The 27,271-nt window shown below is 43.2% G+C and overlaps 1 protein-coding gene across 1 annotated transcript in view; it reads left to right on the top strand.

Moving 5' to 3' along the window:
* BRSK2 (BR serine/threonine kinase 2) overlaps positions 1-27,271 on the top strand; it is a 326,522-nt gene that overhangs the window by 222,815 nt on the left and 76,436 nt on the right. Inside the window, exons 6-7 of the mRNA XM_050897207.1 lie at positions 9,345-9,485; positions 19,767-19,883. Coding sequence (XP_050753164.1) covers positions 9,345-9,485; positions 19,767-19,883 — 258 coding nt within the window. The remainder of the gene's footprint in view (positions 1-9,344; positions 9,486-19,766; positions 19,884-27,271) is intronic.

Raw genomic sequence — 27,271 nt, 5'->3', positions numbered from 1 at the left:
ACAACTCACGTTTCTGGCTTATACAAGATCAGCTGACAGCAGGAGTCAAAGACTTACAACTCTGGTGGTCTCTGCAGAGGCATTCATGCTGCCAGTCCTCTCCTGCAGGGTTTTCCTGTAATTCTGTTTATTTTTGTTGAAAACTAATTGTGAGGTGCCAGAGGATGCAAGAAAGAGAAAAAAGGGTTCTGCGTGTTCTTCTGTTATTGGTAGCCCAGGACTTTGACATTGGATCCATCTGCAGGGAAGCCTGTCTAAAGGCAGAAGGAGGGTTCAGAAAGTTGGAGCAGCTCCAAGGGCTCAGCGCTGAAAATTAGTTTCGTGGTAGGTGTGCTTCTTGGTAGTCTGGTTGTGGGTTGTCAGATGCTGTGGATACAGGAGAAGAAAATAGAACAGGATTGGAAGACAAAATGATGTTCCACCTGAGCCTTGATTAGAATTAAAAGAAATATTCATAACCAGCTACTTTGACCCCTTTTCTTCTGCTGTTGAGTTGTTTTAGTACTGTCATGAATTGCAAGCGCGTGTAGCCAAAGGAAAGCCAGTCAGCTGTAGGAGTGGAGCCAGTGCACGTGAAGTTTTGAGTCAAGGGTGGGCCTGGAGATGAGGAGCTGGCTAGAGGCCAGGGGAAGTGGAGGGGGTGCTGCGCCGAGGAGAGGTGTCACCGCTTGCAGGAGAGATGCCAGCCTGGCACAAAGCAGAGCTTGCACAGAGGTGGTGGTGATGACTAATACTACACCCTGTGCAACGTGGTCTTAATAGGCTCTACCCAAAAGCCTGGCTGTATCTTCTGCTCACTGCGTGACATGTGTGCTTGCATACCATCCAGGCCAAGCTGCTGGGCTTGGGAGAAAACAGGCCCATAGTGGAGCAATTCTGTGACGTGAGCAAAGGTCAAGGGGAGATGTAGCTCCAGAGCCACAGTATATTTATGTGCCTGATTTCTCTTTCAGGCTTCGGTAGGCAACATTGTGTGTGTCTGGGCCCTAGTCGTTAAAGGAAAGGCCACTTAGCTCTGAAGAATAAAACCCAAAAGTATATGGTCACTAGCAGAATTGCAGCAGTGAGCTGATGGGTTTTGTCTCAGCTCTGCCCGTCCTGTGCTGAGGATCCCTCTGGCTGGATCCGTCCGTATCGTGTACCCAAATAGGATGGCTGCTGCAGTGCCTTGGCATGCATGACTACACACCATGAAGGCACTGCTCAAAACACCTTTCATCCCCAGTAAATCAAAGGTACAGAGCACAACAGCGTAAACTCCTACTACCTCTCTTTTCCCCAAAAGCCCCAACCTGTTCATGTCCAAACATAATGAGCAATCAAATACAATCTCCATTCAAACAAGCAGACTAGAGTTAAAATTGTCTTTTGGAAAAAAAAAAATCTAACGCATGCACATTTTCTTGCAGGCAAGGAAAAAAAAAAGAGTTCCTGGCCTGGTGCCAAATTAGGGTTTAAAAATTCATGTCCGCCATAAGAATTTATATAACTTCTGAATAATTTATAGGCTGCGACAATAACAAGGGGCTTAATATCTGATAGAGATTATTTAATCAATAGCAAACAGTGCAGTGAAAAAGCCGTCAAAGAACTACAACGTGTCAATCTGGGCTGGGCAGCTTTTAACCTCTTCCCTGGTACACATATGTCTGTTCATATGCATGGAAGGACATTTTGCAAGTAGGGTGGTAGCATGGAACAGGAATCGCCAGGGCTTTTTTCTTCTAGAGGCTTTTCTTCAGCAGTCTGCCATTCCAGACAGATCCCTTGCCTGATTCACCATAGCTTTGAAATGTAATGAGTTTTCTAGCTCTTAGCTGAATTGGTCAAAAGGAGTAGTTAGTTTCTCGTGAATAATCTACTGGGGACTGTGCGTTACTCTGAGATGGTTCATAGTTCATCAAGATTGGTGGCAGTGCCTAGCACATGCCATTTGTGGTGCAGCCATTTCCATTTGTGTTTGATTCTGTGGCCAAACTTCAAGACGTTTTTACAGATGTGGGCAAGTGCCCACATAGGGACAGAAAAGAACTAAAGACGTATCTGTCTTTATAAAGGAGATTCCTACCTGACTTTTGTCCCTGGCCTCGGTAATTGCTTAGACATCTGCATCAACTCCGAAGTATCTTCATCCATGCTGTGTTCCCCAGTTTTAGGATTATGCTCATGATTTTCATATAATAATGAACTATTAAGTGATAAAACAGAGTAGTTGAGCTTCTCAGGAGGTGTGGTCATTTCATGAAATGTCTTACCCATAGGCATCACAAAACAGTAAATTCTTGAGCATAGAGGAAGCAAGCAGGAACTCTCCTGATTTTTCTTGTCTTTGTGTGTGTCTCTTTCTATATAACTGCATCTGGGTTTTGCATTTTGCTGGAGTGTACACCTGAAGTTGTGCATCTCAAAAGCTAGCCAGTGCCACATGGATATCCAGTCTAACTTCTGGCATAGTAAAAGTCCTAGAACATCACCCAGTAGCGTGTGATGGTACCCAGTGGTACATTCAGGCTTATGTAGAAGACCAACCTACTTGTTTAGGTTTAAGCAAGGTTGTGCATCATATGTGTAAATATTGTACCATTTAATAAAAAACAGATTATTAACTGTTTCCCTAACAGACAGCTAATCACATGCCCTGATGAACAAACCTTCTGTTGCCTGACCAAAACAAGAAGCTGTGTGAATTGACTACCATTCCTAGAGCACCAGAGAGTATTTCTTGTTACTCTTATTTTTTTGCATTTATAATACTTACCTGAAATACTTTGTGTTTCAGTATGAGCTTTCATCTAAAGATCTCTATCCATTTAACACTTTTATAATAATAAATACATTTGTATTGCCCCAGAGGACCTAATCTGTGTAGCTGTGAATGTCTCATCAATTGTCTTCATCTATAAGGCTGAGAAGACAGGAGGTGCGTACCCACACTGGGATGTATAGTGATGGGCTGCTGCGGGCAATCCCATCTGGCAAGAATTTTAGTATGTCACACCATTCTTGCTAATGGCTTAAAGACAGCTTTTCGTTCTTTACAGATCATAACTGAAGTGTTTGGGGTTTTTTTGTTATTTTACCATAAACATCTGGTAATGCATGGTCCTGGTGTGCTCTGTGCCAGTTAGTCTTTCTTTAACGGCATTTTTCCAGGCATTGCTCAGAGCCAGCCTATTTCTTTTGTTACACTCCTGCTTTGGAGGTAGCATGTAGCTCTGTGAGTTATTCCTCAAAGCTCCCTAGGGATTGGGCAAAGGTACCTTTTAATGAGTTGTAGCATAGTCCACCAGATGGGAAGGAGAAATCATCACCAAAAGTGTCTTTGTTGCTGTTTTTAAGTGATGTCTTCATAGTATAGTAGTGCAAAGGCAATCTGGTCACAGAGAAGACCTTGCTGTGCTGGCACTGGACAAGAATGGGACAAAAACAGAGCCTATGCCCTAGTCATCTTACAATCCAAACCACAAAGCAACTGTTGGAAACCCTGTGATGGGGAAGTCCAAGCTGTTGTCAAGCATTGCAGCAGAGAAGAGTGTTCAGGAATGAGCTGAAGAAAAATGATGGTGTAGCTCTGTCATTAACAATGATGCTCTTCCAAGTGGAGGGTGGTGCGTTGTGAGAGCACAGAATTGTTTGCCTGGATATTTAACAAGTGGATGGTGGAACCTGTCTTTGGAGGCTGGTCAGAGACAGAAGTCAACCTCAAAAGCCAAGGAAGAGATCCTAAATTGGTTACAGAAGGGGCTACAAGGTATCTAGAAGTGAAGGCAGCTAGTTCATGTTAGATATAGTATAAAAAAAGGAGACAATGGAGGCATGGAAGGAGTGGTCAAAGTGGAAAGCTAAGAAAATGATATTGCAGTGATGATCTGATATCTATTTTGAATCACCAGCAGTGGGGCAAGAATGTATTTATCAAAGTGAAAGAGATGATAATGAATTAATTTAGATACAAGATATCTAGCTAAAATTAGACATGAAATTTTAGCCATGTGGGTAGATAGGAAAACCATTATCTTAGAGGTATAATAAAGAAAACATTGAAAAGATACCAGTGCAACCAAGTTGTAGGGACCTGAAGAAAGCCTGAGTCAAAGGTAAAACCTGCACTACAAGCCTGAATTGTAATCAAACAGGCAGTGTTGTCCCTAGGGGTAGAGAAAGGAAGAAGTGGAACGGGGTGGTGAGGCTAAGAGTTCTGTTTTGCCTTGTTGTGTTTGAGCTGATGATAGGACAACCAAAGACCTTAGAGATGAAAACCAACATCTTAGTTTATTCAGGAGAAAAGGAAGAAAACTGTACTGATTTTTTATCTGAGTGTCTAAATTTTGCAAATTTTTTTGTGTGTTTTGGGGCAAAAGTCACAGCTTTTTTTTTTTAACTGCTAGCAGTGGCGTCATAAATCCTCACAGCTGTGTCATGTAGTTAGCATAGTTGGATACAACCAAAAAATATGGTGATTATAGACAAAATTGTTGTTGATCATTGGCTATTTATTGATCGTTCCCAGGGGAAAATGGACCATCCTCTATGTTGATAGGAGTCCTACTGACATGCAGGATTTGGAAAAGACTAAAATGACTTGAAGGATGCAGGAATGATGTGAAATTGGTGTGCTGTCACATCTTGTGATCCGCAGAATACAGGCAACTTGGGGTAATGAGGAAGAGAGGCACAGTGCTTTTTTGTTAAATGTCCAGTCTAAGCTACAGAACAAGCCACAGTCAACCATGGGGAGGCTACTGTGAATTAGAGAGCTCTGGAGTCTGTGCTGGTTCCTCAGATAGCCAGAATCTGAGGGGCACAAAGGTAGTTTAAGACCACATTTCTCCACGTTCATCATGGTTACTCCATCTCTTTCACATGCAGAAATCATCCCTCCTTTGCTATATTGTTTAGTTTTTGTTATTACTTCTTTACTGTTTTGGTTCCTGAAAGAGTAAATAAAATGAACCAAAAAGAAAGAAAGAAAAGAGCCTAGGGTTATTCTAAGCTTGCTTTTATAAGCTGCATGCACGTCTCTGATATGATATGTAATGGGTCATTTGAGGTTAGGAACTTACTAGCTTTTATTGAGGAGATGGTGATGATGGGATGCAGATGGAAAAATGGCAAAGGGAGTAGAAGGCACAAGGGACCACAGGTGCTAATCCCAGCTCTGATACTGGGTGACTGTAACCCTGGGCAAATGACTTTGCTTCACAGTTCCCTATCAGTAAAGAACAGGAGGTTAATACTTGTAATGCTTCTCTCATGTGAAATTCAAGGATTAGAAGAGCTGGTGTGTGTCCAGAGCATCCAAGATGTGAGCGCTAAGTGCTCTTACAGAGTTTTTTGTCCTAATGTAGCTCCTCTCTGTATTATCACAGCAGATAGTGTGCATGCTGCCAGCCAGAGGCTGGGTCTTTCCTTTCCTTGAACGTCCTTGCAATGGCTGTTACAGAGCAGGGTTTCCTGTGTTTTTACAGCGGGAAGACTGATGCTGTCAATCTTACATATACAGGATTTAAAAAAAAACCTTCATTCGCCAGTAAGTTACTTTTCGTCTCCAAATCTAATAGGAGACTAGTTCTGGTTACTGTTCTGGGATTTTTAGAATTCACTCACTTGCTTAGAATAAATGGGAAAAGTAGTAATACAGTGAGATGACAACTTGTCGTATCTGGGAAAGATAAAAGGGAAGGGGAAACTCGGGAAAATACTTAGTGTTCTTCTCCCCTACAGGCTATGTGTTACTTACCTTCTCCTAGATCCTCCAAGAGTTAGCATTGGCATACTTCCAATCCTATAGCACTTCGCTAAAGTAAAGGGTTTTAGATGCTGATGTGGACTCAGGAGATCTGGATTCTCTTCTGTGCCACAGATTCAGGAAAGATGTAGTGTCTGTATGCCTTATTTTCCAGCCTCTGGAATAATGCTCGCTCTTTCCTTTGCTTTTTCTGTTTGGCTTTTCAGAGCGTGTATTCTCTTCTTCTATGGAGTCACTCAGACACACTCACACATACACAGATAGATAGATCGATACAGATATACAGTATTTAGTGGGGATTGTGTAAGCTGTACAGTGATAGTTAGAACCGGTGCAACACCTGGAAATGTTTAAACCTCTCTTGTTGGCCTGTTTGGAAATAACATGTATACTACTACTGTGCCATGTAATGCGCCAGCAAAACATTGGCTTGTACAGAGATAGAGGCAGGTGCTGAATTATGTCCTTGTTTAATGAAAATCTCCTAGCTGGGGGCTATACTAAAAAAACCCGCATCGTACTGGAGGGAATAGGGTTGGCGGGTGACCAGCTGCAAATCCGAACTCAGAAATCCTAGCTGCAACATAACCACATAGTACTTGTGGAATGATCCCTGCAGCATTTATTTCTTGCACTTGACCACTGGAGAATGTGTTTGTCGTCCTTCTCACTCCTGTCATGTTGGGGGCTTTGTCAGATCAGAATACATCATCGCTGTGCTTCTCTGTGTCCCTTGACTTGTCATAGGCACAAATCTTTTTCAAATATTCTCCCCTGTTCATTTCCATTATTATATCTGGTGCTTCTAGGTGGCAAGCGAAAATGAATAACCTTGTAAATGCTCCCTGTCTTTCAATTTGTTTTATTTTTCGTACAACATGTCAGTGCATTTTTGTTGAGTGTTTTTAATAAGATGAAGTTGATGAAAATAAATTGCTTTGCAGTTCCTGCTGTGGGTGACAGAAATGCTTGGTCTGTAATTTTCCAAAACTGTGCATTTGAAACCAGTGTGGAGGGTGTTCGGTATGCCTGTAACTGCAATCATCTTCGTAAAATACCTCCCAGAAAAAGAAAGCAGCTAGCAATTTGAATTTGGGGGGCAAGATGCACTGCTGTATCCAGCTTCTGCTGGGCACAGTGAGAGAGAGGGCTGTCAAGGAGAATTTTAGGATTGACTCTGTGCCAGGCTCGGGTCTGCCATATGGGATAGTTAGCCAGATCTGTCTCTAGTATGAGAGGGAGAATGAATTATATAGCAGACCCTCTTACCAGAGTGTCTCTTAGCCAAGGCTTGGAAAGCGAGGATTGGGACTTGAAATGTGGACACCCCACTGCCCATGGCTACTGCATATTGGCTTTCTTCTGAGCGGTTCAATGTCTTGCTCAAAAAATGTAATGCAGATAAATGGTGATCTCCAAATTACCAAGATGTACTCAGTAGACAGTCTGGTAACTACCCATCTCTTCTTGGAGAGAAGATAACCCACAGATTCCAAATGTGATTTTCAAGTCAAGATTTTTCTCTTTTTTTACTCATTTTAATGAAAAAAAGGTCAATGTTACCATATTTCTTGTAACTGTTTCTATTTTGATAAAAATTGCAGAAAAAATACCACTTTAATTCCCTAAAGTTTATAATTTCATTTTATTGTCCACTTTTTTGTGCTTTTGTACTACTTACTTAGCTGGCAAGACAATATTAATGTCCATCTCTTACTGTATTCTCTGCTGCATTTCTGTAAGGCAGGGAAATGCTTTCTCCTTGTGCTGGCTGGGAGCTGACACATGGAAGTCACACAGGAGCCGATGGTGGACCAGGAGATCAGGTTCCACTTTTGCAATTTCAAGGCTAATGCCATTATCATTAAGCCAATTTTACTTTCCTCAGAACAGCTTTTAGTCCTTCTACTGTTCCATCTTTTTGGAAATATTGAAAACAGGAATAATTAAGCCCCCAAATTTATAATAATCTTCTCTTTTCATTTCAAATTTAGAAATTTCCTCTGAGATAATGCTGCTTGAGGTACAGAAAAGACAGTATCCTGGATTAATTATTTTCATTGTCCACTCAAATTTGAAGAGTTGGATTAATACTGGTAATAAAAGTAGCTTGCTGTAGAGCAAAGCACTGAGAGATAGAGATCATACTGCACATACAGTTCAGCCTGGTCTGCTGTGCTGTTGGAAGGAGGGGACAGAGAAGTACACTCAAAATTTGGAAAAATAACTAATTCTTGTTTGCAAGTTTTCTGGTGATGTCTCTCAAACAAACTGCCAAATGTTTGAATGTCCTGTTCACTCTTGCATTGTTGCTTTACAGAAACCACCTTTCAGATCACATGCCTTGCCATGCAACCCTGAAACTCACTTCAAAGGAGTTAGGCAGTAAGGGAGGAGTACAGGTTTCTGCCTCTCTTACAAGGTTTAAACCAGCTAACAGAGCCAAAGAACAAAAGTGATTTTTCAGTAAAAATAATAATTTGTTGTTTATACTTGTCATTTCAGATTCTGAATAAATAATCTCACTGCATAATTTCTTCATTCTGTATAGAATAGTATATGCTGGGCAAACAAGCAAGGAGACAGTAGAGCACAAAATCACAACGGACATGGAAAAAGTCCATGGAGGTTTCAAGCAATCCTCTTGCCAATAGAAGTCTATTGCTTAGTCCATATTGTATCTGGTTTATTTTTAAAAGGTTCAGTTGATGGTGTTCCTGCCGCTTCCCTGGGGAAACTATTTCATTCCCACTATTAGGCAACATTTTCAGAGATTTATACTAGATTTTCCTCTGCTTGGCTGCCTTTCATTACCCCTACTTACAACGACAAGATGGTCCATTCATGGCAAGTCCTTTCCTTCCAGAAGATTTCACTCTTCTCTCTAGGACTGCCAGGAGTGCGATGTGAGGTCTGGGGTTTCCTCTCTTGCTCCTAGGTCCCCATTGTGCCCCATTTATTCACTCAGTGTCACAGTTTTCACGTGCGAGTTGCAAGGGAGGGCAACTACTCCAGCAAATCACTGCTGTTCAGCAGCAAAAGCTGAAGCCCTTACATAGGCTGCACACATGTAGTTCTTTTTATCTTTTTTCATAATTTAAACTATTCACCTTTTTTTTTTAATTCCCTCTAGTTTGTTGACATCTGTCTGGTTCTCAGGTGTCCAAGACAGAACAGTATGTGAGTGCAGCTTTGCCACAGCTGTTTTATAAAGGAACTGTCAGCTTGGTTAAGGGACCTGAGACTTCCTAGTATGCAGTCTTACTCCACCGTAGCTTTAAGAGCTGCTGTGAAAGCTTGTACCTGATTATTCTTTTCTTCCCCTCCTGGTCTTTTGAGTCATTTTTGGCTTCCGGATTACCTCTCACTATTATATTGAACACTGAATCCAACAGTGGCATGTCTGAAGTTTGCAGAACCCCTGTTAAAGATATTAATCACTCCTGATTTTAAAATTCTGATTCTCTTCCACTGTTCTTTCCAGAAGTGTTCCCCTTGACTGTGTGTAAATAGAGGTGTTTGTATATAACTGTGTGAGCGTGAGGGAGTTGGTATGATAATGTACTTACAAAATCTTGGCTTTGTTATTTTCTAGGTATTTGGTGCTAGAACATGTGTCAGGTGGGGAGCTCTTCGACTATCTCGTAAAAAAGGGAAGATTGACACCAAAAGAAGCCAGGAAGTTCTTCCGACAAATCATCTCTGCTTTAGACTTCTGCCATAGTCATTCAATATGGTGAGTACAGCCATTTCCAACAGGAGTTACCTGTTACATAAAAGCACAGAATAAAGGGATCTTATTTCTTGATACTTTTAGTAACTGATGTTGTAAAGCTCTAAAAGCATTGTGTAAAGTGCTGATGTATTTTTTAATTCTTGGCCATCTGTCAGACAGTGCACCAGTCACAGATAGACTTTTCATAGAGAAAATTGTCCATCATTTCTCACTGGAGGAGAATTTACTCACAGGGAATGCTTTAACCAGGAAAAACAAAACCTCTAAGGAAAAGCAATTTAATTACCATCATTCTTGGGGCACTTGCTAATAACTGAGAATTACATACACAACATCAAAATGAATCCCTGAAGAAACTTGGGACAATTACAAATACAGCAAAGTCATTTTGTGGCTTTCTTCAGTTTTTGGAAACCTGCTGGCTTTTGGCAACCTTCACTGAGTCCCTTCTGGGCATTTGAGTCACTGTTGCCTTTAATTTCCTTTCCAGTAGGGAAGGATTTCCTTGATCTGACTGCTATTGATACTCACTAACTCCATCATATGATTTAACCATCAAGTATGGTTTAGCCTGTGCTTTCAGGTGATGTTTTAAATTAGACCAGTTTCTCCTTCATCTTCAGCAAGTTTAAGTAATTTAAATTACACTGAAATCAAGTTGTTATAATCAGTCTCAGCACAGAGTTTCTGTATAGCTGCTGACCCATAACTGCCTGCTTATTTCTCAGAAATGCAGCTCCTCACGGTTAGATTGGCTGGGGGAGACCATTTACATTATGTTCACGTGGCTGCTTCTCCGTAGCCACAGACAGCTGTAGATCCCCCCCTCCAGGAGGCTGAGGACCACTGATAGATACTGCAGTAGTTGGATTTGCATAATCACTGTGGGGTTACTTCTCAGTAACCGTACAGTGATTTTCTGTACCCCTAGTTTTGTGCAGACAACTCGCAAACCAGACGTCCAAGGCATAAATGGCCACAGCAAAAATGGATGCCAAAATATTTAACTTGCTCTTCTAGCCCCCACCCTCTACATCTCTGACTCATTTCAACAGGAAATATTAATCTGAAAGAGAGTGTGTTTCTAATAAATGGAAAGGGAAATAAGAGCCTTTCTTGATGTTATATTAAGAAGAGTATACTGTTAGCAGAAGAGGCAGTTCAAAGGTGGTGGATCTGGGTGAGAAGGTCCTGAGGACAATGCCTACCTGATACAGGCAGGGTTACAATAGTCAGAGAAATTCCCAGAGGAGCTGAGAGCAGGTTGCGTGCCCTAACTTGAGGATCTAAGTTTTCTCTGTTGGCAGAGACCTGTGACAAGTTTTATTCTGCTAATTCCACAATTTTTCCTCCCTGCTAATCAACTGGGTTGAGTGTTCATGAGCTTCTTATAATCAGCATAATCCTTGGTAGGCTGTACAGCTGTTATTTTTTATGTACATTGGGCAGTGTAGTCACTGGTAGATTGCATACATACATGTTTCTGTTTTGTACTTGGCTTAACACTTAGAGACCCAATCCAAGAAGACTCAAAAATACTTAAATACAATTGAAGAGGAATTATTTACTCTTCCAAATGGATATTCCAGAGAAATATGAATCTCCATTGGGATAGAAGTTTCTACAAAAGCATGCATATATACACATACATACTAGTCCTTTGGGCTTGTGATGGATACCTCTTGATATGGCAGACTTCAGTAAACTGAGTGAGGCTCATGGTGAGGCTGTCAGACAGACAAGCACCTCTGCAGGTTTAACAATATGTGGAATTTCCAAGGCAGAGTGCATGTCTCTCTTGAGGAATCTGTTTTCCTCTCTTAAACATATTGGATTGTGGGCAGTAGTCTTGTTCAGAAGTAAATCCCCTGTCTCCTTGCCAACTCCCACTCGACTAGCATCTAGTGCTGACTAAGTTAGCAGTAAATCATAAGATCTCCGTCCCTCCAGGTCACTCTGAGACTTGTGTGGTTTGTGTTATATTAGACTGTGTTGTATTCTGGACAGTTACCATTAAAACCTTTTTGAAAATCAGAGCATGCATAAATATATGTGTGTGTGTGTGTGAGTATAAAAGTTAATGTGCTTTCCAAAGCAATGAAGCCTGACCTTGTCCTGTCATGGGGCAGTGAAATGACAAATCATCTCATCAGCCAGGTTATCCAGTTATGACCACGTTGAAAAATGAAGGCTTCTGCTTTGGTTAATGACTAAATGTGGGTGCCTCTAACCTACTGGCAGAATAGATTGATAGCCTGGTGTCCCCAGCCCCGTATCATTGTCCCATCTTCTTCCTGTACCTCCCAAAACACTGTAAAATATCTGTGGCTTACTTTCACAGCAGTATGTAACCACATTCAGCTTTCACTGCTCAAAATGTATTGATGCACCAGGATTCCCGGATCAAAGAATCAGAAAGGATTCCCCAGTCCTCCCGTCAGTTAAAGGCTTCTGCTGCTACTGTGTGGAGAGATCGCCTGTGTTTGAGAGGTGTTTTCAAACAAGCAGCTCAGACAAGGAAGTAGAATAGGCTTGGAGCTTGAGTCTCTTTGTGTGTTGTTTTAAAAAAGTATGAGCTTTCTGTTCTTATTTTATTTAATGGAAACAGTGGGGGAATATTTGATGTACCTCACTCGGAGGTGCAGTCACTTATGGGGTTATGTGGTACAGGTTAGCTGTCGGGGAAAGCTTATAGGTAACCCATCGTAGGGTTCTCTAAGGACTTTTCTGTGTACATAGCATCATGCCGTGCTAGGGACCTACAGGCAACTGTGGGTGCAAACGGAGAGCACCGTGCAGAGGTATTATGTGGGATCCTGCAGACAGTGTATCTGTGTTACCTTGCTGCTTTGCCTGAGCTGGCAAGCCGAGCGGTTAGCTCAGTGATGCAGCATTATTGCTTCTGCTTCCAGCTCTTCCTCTGTGCTAGTTCTGGGGGCTCTGCACTCTGCACCATGCTGCAGTGCCCGGAGCAGACGTGCTCAGCAGTGGTGCAAGAAATGGCAGAGGAACCTGGGGTTCCTTGGACATCAGTGTAAGACCATCCTAGCCTAGGAAGTTTTCTTTGGACATAACTGATGTTTTTTTCCTAAGCTGCCATTCACCTAACGCTGAGTGTCTGCTCTCCTAAATTCAGGGCCTTTAAGATGTCTCAGCTGGGTGCTCCAAATCAATAGTCCCTTTTGAATATTCTGCCTCCATACTGTGGGAGAGCTGTCAGCTAATTCAGTGCCGACTATATTTTCTGTCAGAAACAATGTAGGAGCACGTATCGGGGTAGGTCGCAAATCCTTGCTTTCATCAGGAAGAGTCTCTTTTATCTTGAGCAAGGGAATGCTGCAGCGCCAACAGAGGGTGGGAGCCAGGCGAGGATTGCTGGCGGGCGCCTCATTGGCTGGGTGTGACATCACCGGCAAGAGCTGGGATTGGTGGCATGCGTATTTTGTGTGTGTTGGGTTTTTGCTTTGGTCAAGCTCATATTTGGTGTCTGTATCTCACAAGCTGACAAATAAAAATATGATTACAGAAAATGCCCCGTGGCAAACGTTATTATGGCTTCAGAGATAACAGATAATGCCAATTACTGCACAGGGCAGTGGTGACATTGAGAGGAAATCCCCTGCGGTAATAAGCAGCAAGATGATTATTTCATTTTATTTTTATTTTGGTTGGGTTTCATTTTGTGTTTTTTTTTCCAAGCATGCACAAGAGGGGTTTAGGCAGGTTCTTTATGAATATTGATAAATGACAGTTATGAGGGCCCTTTCTCCTTTCATTGCCTGGGGCTGTGCTTGCTTGAGTACGCACAAGGCTCTTGCTGAAATGTGTCTGTGTGTGCATGCGTAGGCATGGGGGTGTGTGACTTAGAGGGCTGAGGCAATGAATAAGAGCTTTGTTTGATTTTGCCTTATGTTCTTCCTGTCAGTGCAGGGGGGGAAGGCTCCTCATAAAATAACGCTTCAAGATTTCACAGCAGTAGTGCCAAAATCTCTGGTATGTTCCTGCAGGCAGGAGCTGCAGACCCCTGTCGGTAAAGGAAGCATGCTTTTAGGGAGAAATCTGGGGTGTCTTTGAGAAACAGAGAAAGCTGAAGATTGCCAGGTGCCACGTTCTGTCAGATAGTGCCACCCTCCTCGTGACTCCCGCTCTGCCTTACTTCATTTATAAGGAGCATGCTATGGTGTTCTACAGGGATAGCCTGTCAAACACTTAAGACTGCAGCAGCTGGACACTTTGAAATCATGACTCAAGGCCTCCAAATGTGAAACTGGTCTAGAAATTGTGGAATTTAGTAAGGTTGGTTTCTGGGTGGGGTTTTTTTTTGGTCCTTGAGGCTTTAGGTTTTCAAGTTTTCTTTCAGACCATGAGAAGTGAGACAGGTACCTTTTTCCCCTGTTGAGAGCTGAGATTCACCAATCATTGCCTGAATCCAGGAGTTTCAGACCTGTGATTGAGACTCACTCTAAAACAGCAAGGAATTTTCAAATTTCCCTTGTACAGGGAACCGGAGAAAACCCATCAAGTACAGCAGCTGCAATGCCAGAGGCAAAGTTACCAGCTCAGTTAAAGTCAAAGAACAGGTATTTTTGTAAGTTTACTTCTTTATATAAGACACTGGAAACTCTAAAATGGCATAGTCTTATTGCAAGCATAACCAGGTAACATTCTCTGGCAAGTACAGCAGTGGTGATCAGACCTGACAGTCTGTTCTGGCTTTTAAATACATGAATATATGTTTTGAGGTGAGGTTGGTAGGGAGAAGCAATATATTTTAATAGATCAATGAAAATGATTGTTAAAAAGCAAGCAAGGTTTTATGCATGCAAACTCTTCTTCAGGTCTCCTGATATGTTTATAGATGTTGTCCTTTCTCCTAGCTATAACTATATTTACTTGTTCTGCAGAATTCTGTGAAAACTTCCTAAATTTGAGCATAGCAACCATGGCTCTAAACAAAGATTCTTCTGTAGGTAGATACAACTTACAAGTTTGGATCTGATTTGCAGAAGCAAGAGGAAATAAGATTAAAGGCTTTTTCTGCTCATAAAAATTAAAAATATTGCTTCTCATACTATTAATTATTACTGATAAATTATTTTCATCACATCAGGCAATTTTAAGAGGCATACTGCAGAACAATTATTCTGTGGTCTGGCCCTTCTGGGAGTTTGGGGCCAGTAAGAAAAGCATTTGCAAAGTAGCCAACAATTTGATTAGTACAAATGACCTGCAACTACTCCAATTAGGAGGTTTCTTAGGTTAGAAATCTATGACCTACAACGAGTTGTCATAGAAACTGATATGAACGATTCTGCTCAAAAATCACTTTAAAATAATGGGTTAGTTCATCATCTCGTGCTAGGTGACATAGCTCCTTTGAATCCAAGATCTGGAGTCTGTCCCTACACCAAAAATCTTCTGCCAACCCTGGGTGACAGGGAGAGAGTGTTTTGCTTCTCTTTTTTATGTATGCTGCAGTTGCCTGCAGTACAGATACGGGGATATTCCCAGAGCAGGAGAACGGACTAGAAAGGCAACGGAGGGAGCTAGAGGAGCTGTCTGAATAGCATCCCTGGGAGCGAACAGAAAGCAAACGTGGCCCGTGTGTAAGTGGGAAGCTGGAACATGTTAATGCATATGTGTGCCTGTCATTTTCTATGCACCACCTCCAAGAACTGTGCCCATTTCCATGGGACAATTTTTTCAGACCTCTTTCTGTATCCAACTTGTGCTGCAAGGGAATTGTAAAGCCTTTGTTGTAATCTGTAAAAGAGGGACATTGCGGAGAGTCTGACAGTGTGTGCTTCCCCTGTTGTGGCTTGTTTAATGGCTCCCTTTCACTCACATGCTCTCTCTTCAAAAACCTGCCATATGCAGGCTCCTGGCACTAACTTCTTGCTCCATTGTCTTGGTTGAGGAGCTCTGGGAGTCTGTGGCCACCCTGGATCAGGGTTACACTGACTTCTTCTGCAGTGCTGCATTTCTCTTTCATATTCTTTCTCAGCATATGCAGGGCTCAGTGGGAGAGTTTGCCGTGTTTGTCAATAAAGAAGCTGCTTTCTTCTCTTCTGATTTTCCAGCCATGTGATAAAGCCCCTACAGCTTTAGAGCCTTTAGAACAACGAAAGGGTAACGAGTCCTCTGTTCACCTGCAGAGAGAGGAGTTGATGCAGTCATATAAGACAGAGAGCGCCAAAGAGATCAGCTGGAATGGGACCAAATTAAATGCATTTACTCTGCAATGTTCCATTAATGCCAAGTAATTACCACATACAGTGGGATTTTTGTTTTGTTTTGTTTTGTTTCATTTTGGCACAAGAGAATTCTTTCCAAATATGAGTGCATGAGGCTGTCCAGGCTGCTGGGCTCTTAGGTAAATTAGAACAAGCCTTCCCTATTCCCATATGTTCCTCTCCTTTCCTCTGGCATTTGAAAAGCTGGCAATACAAAGATGGGAGATGCAAATGTAGAGAGGAAGTCTCATTCCCTGTGGCAGTGATGCTGGTTCTGCCACTCTGGTGCAGACTCCTGGCCTGACTTCTAACCCCAGGATGCTGCCGCGGCACATTCAAAGTGGTCCAAAGATAGATAGCAGAGAAATGTTCCAGCTAGAAGAAAATTTTCATTGGGGCAGAAAATTCTCTTGTGATTGAATGTGCAAGCACTGCCTGATCCCACTGGCACCCTGATCTCTGAGAGGAGTACTGCCACAATACAAAAAAAAATACTCAGGCTGCCATGAAATTCCTATGCTAACCATCCATACTGGGCACTAGGGAACAGTCCCTTTTTTTCAATTTGAAGGAGGGATGGAGAAGGCTCAGAGAGATGCAAAACTGCCATATGACAGTTCTTGTATTTTAGGGCCCAGTCAGCAATACGTGTAACAATTCTCAATGGAGTCCACACTCTCCTCTCTGCTCAGTGGGCTATAGTGAAGAGCTGATAATTTTTCTTGGTTTTATTTTGGTATCTGGAGGAAAAAAAAAATAAATGCTTTAAGGTCTGTTGCCACTCCAGATTTCCTTTCACACATACTATCCCAGTCCCGTGAATCCCCAGGTCCCAACTTAAGGCTTTCAAAATGCTCTCTGGGAGGTGGGTCAGGACCTCTGCCTAAAGACTGCCTTCAGCCCATGTAGGCTGATCATTCATGGAAAAGCATTGCACAGCACAGTGAGGTGAAGCTTACTCCACATTTGGAATGTGGATGGTGGCACCCCCTTTTTCCTCTCTCTCTTGCAGTGGCTCTCCAAAAAAACCCTGAATATATTTGCCACTTTATAGGAACTTCATTTCCCCACTTAATCCTCCCTAAAAACCTAGGCCTAAAACTAACTGTGTTGTAGATCCCAGCTGATGGGAAGACAGGATGAAATGGGGAGAAGGAGACTCCTTTCCACCAGTGAATACCGTACTCATTTTCAAAGGTGTTGTCCCTTCCTTTTCACCGCCTCTCAGTGGTCTGAGAGTGGGGCTGGTTCAAGGTTCACATACGTTCAGCTCCAGCCAGGGCCTGTGGCAGGTCTGCTAAGGCTGATAGCTTTGAGGAATGGAAGGGGAGCATTTTTGCATTTCCTTTAGCTGCACCATTTTCATGAAATAACATAAGGTGTTTTGTAGTGAGCATGCATCCAGGCTGGAGAAACGCTTGTGGACGTCCTGTGCTTAGCTCATGCTCTGCCTTTATCATTCCTTCAAGTTCTCTTTCTTCTCTCTAAAAAAAATACACAATTTTAGAATACACAAAGATTTTCAGTTTTTAGGTACAAAAGGCAGATGTCAGCGGTATGCCTGCTATAGACTGAACATGTATGAATGATATCAGCCAGGGCACAAACAGCGGAACAGGCAGGGGCAGCAGCACGCTCAGCTTCTACACCATGTATCTGTTCAGCAGTCAGCCAGGAGCAGTCGCCAAAATTGAAAACCATAGCCACTGAAAAACCACACACAGTAGGACGACACACGCTCAACTTGAGCTGTGGGAAGGTTTCTTGTTTCATAGCATCAAACAAGCACTGCTCACTTTACAGGGAGCTGTTACTTGGCACTGAGCCCTAGTCCTCAGACAGGAGAACTTCAGTGCGTCCCCAGTCGGATGAGGTCTTCCCAGCACCCCGTTAATGAAACCGGTTGTAAGATGAGAACTGTCCAGGATGCCTGCTGGAGGAAAGATTAAATCACACACTACTGTCTCATTAGTGTCCAGCTTTCCTAGCTTGCCTTAGGACTGTGGGCTCTTCACTCCATTTCACTGCTGGGACTGGAGCATGTTCGGATTTGGCAAATGTTGACAATCTTGCCTTTGTCCAGGACTGCTGTCCTTGATGATGGCATTCAGGGGTTCTTTTCCTGGCCATTAACTGGTCATTCACTGCCTCTGGAACGTTTCCTTGTCACTCATCTCCTGCTTTTTTGTGAAGTAGGTATGACTATCTTGATAGTTATTATATGGCTGATAAGTCTTCTGTCTCCAGTTACCTCGAAACTTTGATTTCTATGAGAAAAATAGATTTAATAAAGCACGTTTTGCTTTGTCAGATGAAAATATGCACAAATCTTAATCATGCGGCTCCATTGTCTACTGGATTGTTTGCCCATGGTTAACAAGGCCACTTTAACACGCAGGGTTCATCATGTTTATACAAGATTGGAGACCAAATTTTATGCTCTTTAAAAAGTGAGGGGGAAGGAATCGTAGGACTCAGTGATAAGGTAAGTGACCAGTACCTGCTTTGAATGTGTACTATTTTGCTGGAAGTCTCCTTTGGAAATATCTGTTACACTCCCCAGGTGTCCTATTACAGTGTGCTCTGATTTTGCATAGAATTGACCTGCATTATTTACAAGTTGTCTCTAAATGATCATTCCAGACTTCTCTTCAGATCAGAGGAGATAATTTCCAAGACGTTGTCATGCCTCTCATGTTTCTCTGAGAGGGTAGAGACTGAACTTCTTTACAGTGGTATAGAGGTAGAATTACACTTGTGTGCATGAGGAGTGCTAGAGGAATGTCTTAAAAAGTGAAGAGGAAATGGCATGAAGATAAGGCTGCCTTCCATTATGGGTGTCACTGGACTAGACCATCCTAACGCTGGTTTTTCTGCTGAGTTCAGTTTCTGGTCAGGGTAACTGGTTTTGGTGAACCATTGTTGGAAATGACTGTTGTTTGCCTGACACTCGCACGTGTTGTCGGCTGGCCATTTCCCACAGGTTTGTGTTCTGACTGGCCACCGAAGCTGGCCGTTCTGCCTGCAAGGTTGGAGTGCTCGTATTTGGACCTTTTATTAGCAAGACATCAAAGACTCATTTTGCCCACTCATAAGCAAAAACAAGAAAAGAGCTTCTTTAGTCTGCCTGAAGTGCTTCACTCATCTCTGTGACTCTTCAAGAGTTGCAAATAAAAAGAAAAAAAGCAAAGTCATCGCAAATTTTGTGCAAGATTTTTCTCTTTGGATATAAAATCAAATAAATGTAATAGTTGTACAAAAGCACTTGAGTACTAAGAAGCAGACATGGGTGCGCAGTGGTGTTGGCTGTGGGTAATGGAGATTAATAAATTAGTCAATATATGATACCTTTGATTTAAAGCAGGAGTTGCCATCCTGAAGATCATGGCTGCCTGGCTCTTGCCATGTTGCCAAATAGTAAGAGAATCGAGCTTTGATGGAGAGGAGGAAATCCTCTCTCTTCCTTCCCACTGCTGGCACCCTCAGTTATAAGCAGTATTGGGTTGAAGGGATTTCTCCATCAGAGCTAATTACCCAAAATTATTTCAAAGCGATATGCTTATGTAAACAAGTCCTAATAAGGGCTTTCTGCAGTAGCATTTACACCAAGGATGTTTTTTTTCTCTGGATATCACTCATTTTGTTTCCTGTTGTTGACAGAATATATTGATGGTGTTGCCTCCGACCTTAAGGAGCTGGCATATGATGGCGTGTATCAGCCCTAAATCCAAGCTGAAATTGTGCTCCTACCTATTTCACTCAGTCTGTCCCTCAGATTGTGTTGGTGTCATTGGAAGTTGAAGATGTTCGTTTCCCGTCAGGGCACTGCAGGCTCAAGCCTTGCATTCATCAGGAGTGGGCATTTGGGATACGGTCTAGAGTATTGCAAAGATTGGGTGTTGGATATGTGTGTTCTGCACGGGACAGGAAAAAAAAATGAAATCAATTAAAATATAATAGGTTGGATGCTATGCTGGATAAGAACAAGTTTTGGAGTGGGAAAGCTGTCGTGGATAATTTAACTCACATTTTGATCCTCTCTTTACAGCCACAGGGACTTAAAACCAGAAAACCTACTGCTGGATGAAAAGAACAACATCCGGATAGCAGACTTCGGGATGGCATCACTGCAGGTTGGGGACAGCTTGTTAGAAACCAGTTGTGGGTGAGTGTCTCAGAACATACTACAAGTATCAGTGATAGATTCCAGCCATAAAAGTTGTCTATAGCAAGGGTTTCAATAAAGACCTGCAGACTTACACCGTGCATTGTTATTTCCCAGCAAGATAATAAATTGATATGATGCACATAGGGTATAGGATAGCTAAAAGAAGGGGTTTTAAGTGCTTTACAGTGAACAGCAGGCCTCTGTAGGTGTCACATACGGATATAAAAAACAAGGCTTTCAGGTTTGGATTCATCTGCATACGCTGGTGTGTGTTTGCTTTCACTGGCCATGTAATTTTTGGGAACTGAAAGCAGTAGTGTTGGCTGTTTTAAGAAGAGGCTTTAAAAACATTAGGGGGTGAAAAAACCCAGATCTAGGGGTTCTGAAATGGAATTTGCATGTCCTGATTAGGCTGCCTGCTTGCAGCTCTTCCTGTTCATGCTCCACACTGCTTCGTTTCGGCTCACGTGCAGGATTGACAGGGAGGCAGCAGGGTCCTTTGCAATTACAAGCAGGGTATGAATGCAGATATAAAGGAGACTGCTTGGAGGAATATTGCAGGGGCAGTCTAAAAACATTTCCATGGCAATTCACTTGCCAGCAAGAGCTTTCTAGGAATTTCCAAGGGAGCCAGCAATAAGCCCAACAGCTGAGCAAAGCCCAGGTGCCTGGCTGGGGACAGGATGTGCTCTCCGGAGGCAATGCCCTCTCATTACCATTGCCTCTAGGGGCACCACTGGACCATGCCCCCCCCCCCCCCCCCCCCCCCCGTAGCTGTGGCTTGGTGCCATGTTGACTGTGCAGGGGGCTGCCGCAGTGAGCTGAGGCAAAGGCAGCAGCTGCATCGAGCTGCTGCAGCCTGGCACCACTACGCCAGCTTTTAGCTACGTCTGAATTTGTTATAACAGCGAGCCCAGCAACTGGAGTTGCAGACAGTACCAGCAGATTTCCACCTCCTTGCATACAGACCTACTCTTCCTGGCCTTTGGTAGTGTGAATCTGATGACTCCAGCCCAGCGCCGTCCTCAGCTGGTTACAGTCCATGTTTTTTCAGTCTGTGCTCTGAGCCAAGGCAATTCAGGGTAGATGTGGAGCCATCATGGTTCCCTGTACAGCCCAGCCACTGCCTCTCAATCCTGAGCTGTACAGCTCTGCTTTCCAAGACATGAATAATGGATAGCAAAATTATTTGAAGTTCATGATGTGATCAAATGCTGGTCAATGAGTACACTGAGACCCACTCGTTCCTTCCTGTCCGTGTCAAGTCAAGATCTGGCCTCTTAACAGCACAGATGAAAAGCAAGGAGCTATGAGTCTGCACGCCTGTTGCTTGCAGCTGCTTTCAAACCTCCCCTCTAGATTAGGAAATTAAGTCCTCCCTGCAGTTACTACAAAGCCTCTATACTCTTTAGATAATAGTTTCCCCCTTCCTTCCATGAAAAAAACAAGAGGAAGTATGAAAACCAACCCAGTCTCACATTGCCCTGTAGGATTTTTCAAACTCCTCGGGAACCTCTCAGTAGGGTTCCTGTTCTTGTTAGCACCATGCTCTGTCATCCAGGTCTAGAGTCTCAAAGGGAGACTTCCTTTCCAAAAGCTGTGCTGGAATTCAAACCTCCATGCTTCAAGCAGAGCCAGCCCCCACATTGCGGCCTTAAAACGTGCTAATAAAGAAATCAATGGAATGGAAGAGACGCGCCTGTAATAAACAGAACACAGCAGCAATGCTATGATCTCCTGCCTTGCAGATGCATTTTAAGTGTGGTGCCAATCACTAGGCCTCCGTGTGAGCTATTACACCACTTCATTAATTCTCCTGGCGTGGAGCCCAGCATGGCTGATACTGGTGTCTTGTGATCTCTCTGGTTTGGGGGTGAAGGGAGGAAGGAAGGAAGGAAGGAAGGAATATATAACAATATGCCACACTGTTCACAAAGAAAGACAATCCAGTTGTGACTCCCTTTCCCTTGGAGCACACAGAGTAACCAACCTCAGAGCTTTACAAGGCAACAGTTTTACCTACCCTTGTAGTTGGTACTTTCAGCCAGCATGAAGAGGAACAAAACAGTGAATCATGGCTGAGATACTGAGCTTTAATGAGATGCTCCTCCGTGCACCCAGAAGTTAATTTCCAGAATGGTTTTATCTGTGCTGTGAACACTGATAATGAGATGAAACTATAACATTTCCATCGACAGTCACGCAAGGAGTCTCCAGGTATTTCTGTCAGTCAGAGTGGGAGGATCAGATGGGGTTGAGCTGTGTGATGCAGCTAACTGTCAGTACAGCAGAGCGGTTAGAGTGCAGTCAAAAATTCTTTGCTGTCACAAGTGAACTGCTAAGTTTAGTCCAAAGTTTGGGTAGGCTTAGGTCACCGCAGAGCCTTGACTGGCCTCATGAAGATAATCACATAGCCTGAAGTGTGCTGTAGTGCATACCTCAGAGTCACTGTTTTCTGGGAGCTACTCCTTAGATCTGCATGGTTTTTTATAGCACTGATGGCTACCTGGAGAAAACAATAGAAGTTCAATCCAGTTGTGTTTGTGTAGCAGAGGGAGGTAAGGATGGACTTGCTGTTTCATTGACATAATTTGTCACTGACAGACTGCACATTGGGCCTTAATTGTAATGAATCCCTGTTACTGGAAATGTATATTGTGCAAATCCTGCATATACACAGCACAGAGGAATAAGCCATAGTTTTAAACATGTGTCTTTAGACCCTTGAGGGGAAGAGGAGCTGTGTGTAGGGTCTGCAGGAATAATTCTGCTTACTGCAGAAATTGCACAGCAAGGCAGTCTCATGGAGAGACGGTCCTTGAAATGCCAAAGTAACACAGTGAGTCTCTGCATTCCTCCAGGAGCAGGGGAGGTCTGTGAGCAAACAGCAGACAAGGAAGGAAGCAGAAGATGTGGTAGGATGCTGCTTCTATTATTTTAGATCTCTTCAGCTCTTCCTCCTCTTTACCTATCCAGGCAATGGCATGCAGAGACACTCCCCTGTCTCTTTTCACAGCAGTTCTTCCCAGCATGCTGCCTCGCAGTGTTTCAGAATGGTAGATACTGTCCAATCCATCCTGAATTGTCACTAGGCAAGAAGAGTGAGTGCCTTATGGTTAAACCTCAGGACTGAGACCCAGGTGATCTGAGCTTGATTTCTGTCTCTGCTGAAAGCATTCAGGGTGGTCTTGGACAAGATGCATTACCTTTCTCTGCTTCAGTTCTCCATCTTAGCAAGTCATTGCAGTGCCCAACTTGCTCTGAACATAAATTGCAGTCATTTCTATAGGAGTCTTGGAAAAGTAGGAAGGGTTGGGGCATTCCCTGGACCTTGTTCCCTTTTCTTGAACTAAGAGGGCTTATGGCTAAAATGAAGGATTGAAAGAGGATACTGTTGAGTTACAATTCTTGGGAGTTTGTAAAGATGCTTCCTAATTCCCCATTGCTCCTTACGGAAACCTGGCAAAGTAAATTTTTGCCATCTCTTCACTTTTCTCTGTTTCACTCATCACAGCTTTGAAACACTGAGTCCTACTGGATGGAGATTGCTGCAAGCTGCCAAGTGACCAAGAACCCACAGCACTGCTAGTTTCTGTGCTGCCTGCCTCCAAATTTCTCTGTCCCAACCAAGACTAGGACAAAGCTGACATGTAAATGTAGCTTGCTCCAGCACCAGACTTGGTCTCTGCAGAGGCAGTCGGTACGGAGACTGACACCACTGCTGACAGCCTCACAATTAACTGACTGTGTGCAACAGTTCCTCCATATTGGTCTCTCCATAGGGAACCCCTGGCCTGATCCAGAAAGCTGTGTGCATGTGGGAAGAGCGATGCTGATTATGATTATATTGAGAGTGAGAAGAAAACTTTGTGCCTGTTGGTACAGCAACTTCCAACCCCAGCACAGTCAATTCTTCTCTCAGCTCTCCCTCGCAATTCCTAGCAACACTTTGCAGACCCACAGATTGCCTGGATCTATCCAAAAAACCAGCACATATTCTCATTAGGACTGATTACTGCCTCTTTTTGAGCTCAGGGTATTTATAACAACCAATGCACTGTGTGTTTGTTAGAAATGCTAGCAGATATCATCTAGCTCCTGATTCCCTTACATCTGTATTTGGTGTATCAGCACACCTGTGATGAGCAGATAATTCAGAAGAGTGATATTCAGGTGCCACACACCTCAGTGTCCAAGCACCATTTCTGATTTTAATGACTAGACATGATGCTGCACATATTCTTTCCCCTTTATGATAAATGTGTGCATGTTGTCTAAAACATATGCAAGTGTCCTACATCCAGTTATTGTTAGGGTTGAGAATTTAGGCTCTTAAAATTAGAAATGCCAGAATTAGTACTTTTTACCCCATCTCATCAAGAGTGTCCATTCCCAGCACTCCGTTCCCATCTCCTTCCCTGATTTGCACTCTAGTCTTGACGACTTCTCCCGGTCATTTCTGCTCCATATTTGGCCCCAAATCCCAGATCCTTTTCTCTTTTCCACTAGGTTCCAGCTCTAGTTTCCACTACCTGGTTGTCCCAGTCAGTTGCTGTCAGTCCTAGATCTATTTCCTGTTGGTTTTGCACTCACTTTGTTTTAAAGTTTGGTACCTTGTGATAACCCCAGCCACAGCAGCTCATAGTATCAGTTTCAGGTAGAAAAATTGTTCTGTGAAGTGTTACCAGTGCAGGTAGAATTTTGATCCTGATGCTCTGGAGAGTTTCTGCTAATAAATGCAAACTGCAGTTTTCTAGTGGCAGTTTCGGTAAATTTTTGTAGAGAATTGTGGTGGGTTGACGCCAGGTGCCCACCAAAGCTGCTCTATCACTCCCTCCTAAGCTGGACAGGGGAGAGAAAATATAACAAAAGGCTCATGGGTCGAGATAAGGACAGGGAGATCACTCAGCGATTACTGTCACAGGCAAAACAGACTCGACCTGGGAGAAAAAAAATTAATTTATTACCAGTCAAATCAGAGTAGGATAATGAGAAATAAAACCAAATCTTAAAACACCTCCCCCCCACCCCTCCCTTCTTCCCGGGCTTAACTTTACTCCTGACTTCTCTACCTCCTCCCCGCCAGCAGCGCAGGGGGACGGGGAATGGAGGTTGCGGTCAGTTCATCACACGTTGTCTCTGCCGCTCCTTCCTCCTCAGGGAGAGGACTCCTCACACTCTTCCCCTGCTCCAGCGTGGGGTCCCTCCCACAGGAGACAGTCCTCCACAAACTTCTCCAACGTGAGTCCTTCCCACGGGCTACAGTTCTTCACAAACTGCTCCAGCATGGGTCCCTTCCACGAGGTGCAGTCCTTCAGGAACAGACTGCTCCAGTGTGGGTCCCCCACAGGGTCACAAGTCCTGCCAGCAAACCTGCTTCAGCGTGGGCTCCTCTCTCCATGGGTCCACAGGTCCTGCCAGGAGCCTGCTCCATCACAGGCTTCCCACAGGGTCACAGCCTCCTTTGGGCATCCACCTGCTCCAGTGTGGGGTCCTCCACAGGCTGCAGGTGGATATCTGCTCCACCATTAACCTCCATGGGCTGCAGGGGGACAGCCTGCCTCACCATGGTCTTCACCACGGGCTGCAGGGGAATCTCTGCTGGGGTGCCTGGAGCACCTCCTCCCCCTCCTTCTTCCCTGACCTTGGTGTCTGCAGCGTTGTTTCTCTCACATGTTCTCGCTCCTCTCTCCGGCTGCAATTGCTGCTGCACGGTAACTTTTTCCCTTTCTTAAATATGCTATCCCAGAGGTGTTACCACCATTGCTGATTGGCTTGGCCTTGGCCAGCGGCAGGTCCGTCTTGGAGCCGGCTGGCATTGACTTTATCGGACATAGGGGAAGCTTCTAGCAGCTTCTCACAGAAGCAACCCCTGTAGCTCCCCTGCTACCAAAACCTTGCCACACAAACCCAATACAAGAATGCAAACACATATTCAAGTTTTCCCTTTGCAGTTGAGGATACCAGAAATTTTCCTTTTTTATGGGAAAAAACATTTAATTTAGATTAGACTTAGTGGAAATGTTTTGGCCCATATGCAACATGCATGCACACATAAACATGAAACCAGTCTGAGGCAGACGAAAAGCAAGGAACATTTTTGTTAAGTTGTTAAACTGATGGTAAGTCATAAGCAACTTAAAATGAGGATTATAAAGGGAAATACCAGAAAACCTTATTAATAACCACTAATACCAGCCTTGCCTATAATACATCCCAAGGTATGTTAAAAGAGCTTTAAGGCTGCAAAATCAAGCACTGAGAATTTAAGATGTGCTGGCATTTAAGATTTAACTGGCAATTTCAGATTGCCAGTATAACATTAACTTGGCCCATGTGCATTAGGATATGGCCATTAATTACAAGCCGGTACAGGTTTTTTCCAACAAATCTTTGCCTCATTTGGTGTTTGGATGGTGTGGTTTTTTGAATAAACAGCTATTTAATGTTTGATTTTTCCTCGTCATTCATTTTATGGGTGCATTCATAATTTCTGCTCGCTGCATTCAAGCCTTGCTATGAATGCTAGGTAGGATTTTCATTGTAGTATCTTAGGTTTACAAATATTAATTATACTGTTTTCATATTATGTTTGCCACATTGATCTGGTTATCTCCATTTATATGAGGACATGTGATTCTGCAAAATGAAACTCAAAATTATCAACCAGTTTTGAGTGTGCAGTTGGATACTCTGGGGCCTAATGTCTCAGAATACTCAGTGCTTGATAACAGTCCTTTACTTGGAGAGCAGAGTGCCTACCAACTGCAGCTGCTGCTCCATGTGCTTACAAATACTGTAAATCAGACTTTGGATGTGTCGCACTGTGATTTTGAAAACTGGGGAACCTGCAACTCATAATTACCTGTGAACGTCTCAGTTTAAGGCACCTGTTCATCTTCTTTCACAGAAGGACTCTGTGGCAGGGGCAGAGAGAGAGTTTGATTCTCTAGTATGTCAATCAGCTGCCTCGATCACAAGCTTGTCCATGACACTAAAGTTCCCTCACATTGCTACACACTTTCCAACTTTGGCCACAAGTATAACAGAGGTGTTGGGGACAGCAACACATCCACCACTCCACCCTGACTTACCCACAGAGTACAGTATAACCTCTTCAAGCTTTATTTTAGCAATTCTTAACTTTTGAATACTTAACTTTGCAATCTTTATGCCCTTTTAATACAGGGGTCTGTTTCATTTTTTAAATTAAGATCTCTTAAAGGTTCCAAGTCTTAATAATTTGAACTGATATATTAATTAACGAACTGATTTGCAGATTCCCCAAAAATGTAATTGCACTAGAGGAGTAAACAGCTGTAAGATGGCTGAGGGCTAGATGCTGAGTTTTCTCATATAAAGCTAAATGATTGAGTTGAAGCTTT

Source organism: Gymnogyps californianus, chromosome 5 (genome assembly GCF_018139145.2).
Source record: "Gymnogyps californianus isolate 813 chromosome 5, ASM1813914v2, whole genome shotgun sequence".
In the NCBI taxonomy this organism is placed as follows: Eukaryota; Metazoa; Chordata; class Aves; order Accipitriformes; family Cathartidae; genus Gymnogyps; species Gymnogyps californianus.
Note: the sequence above shows the minus strand (reverse complement) of the source record. Positions and strands in the feature narration are given on the sequence as shown.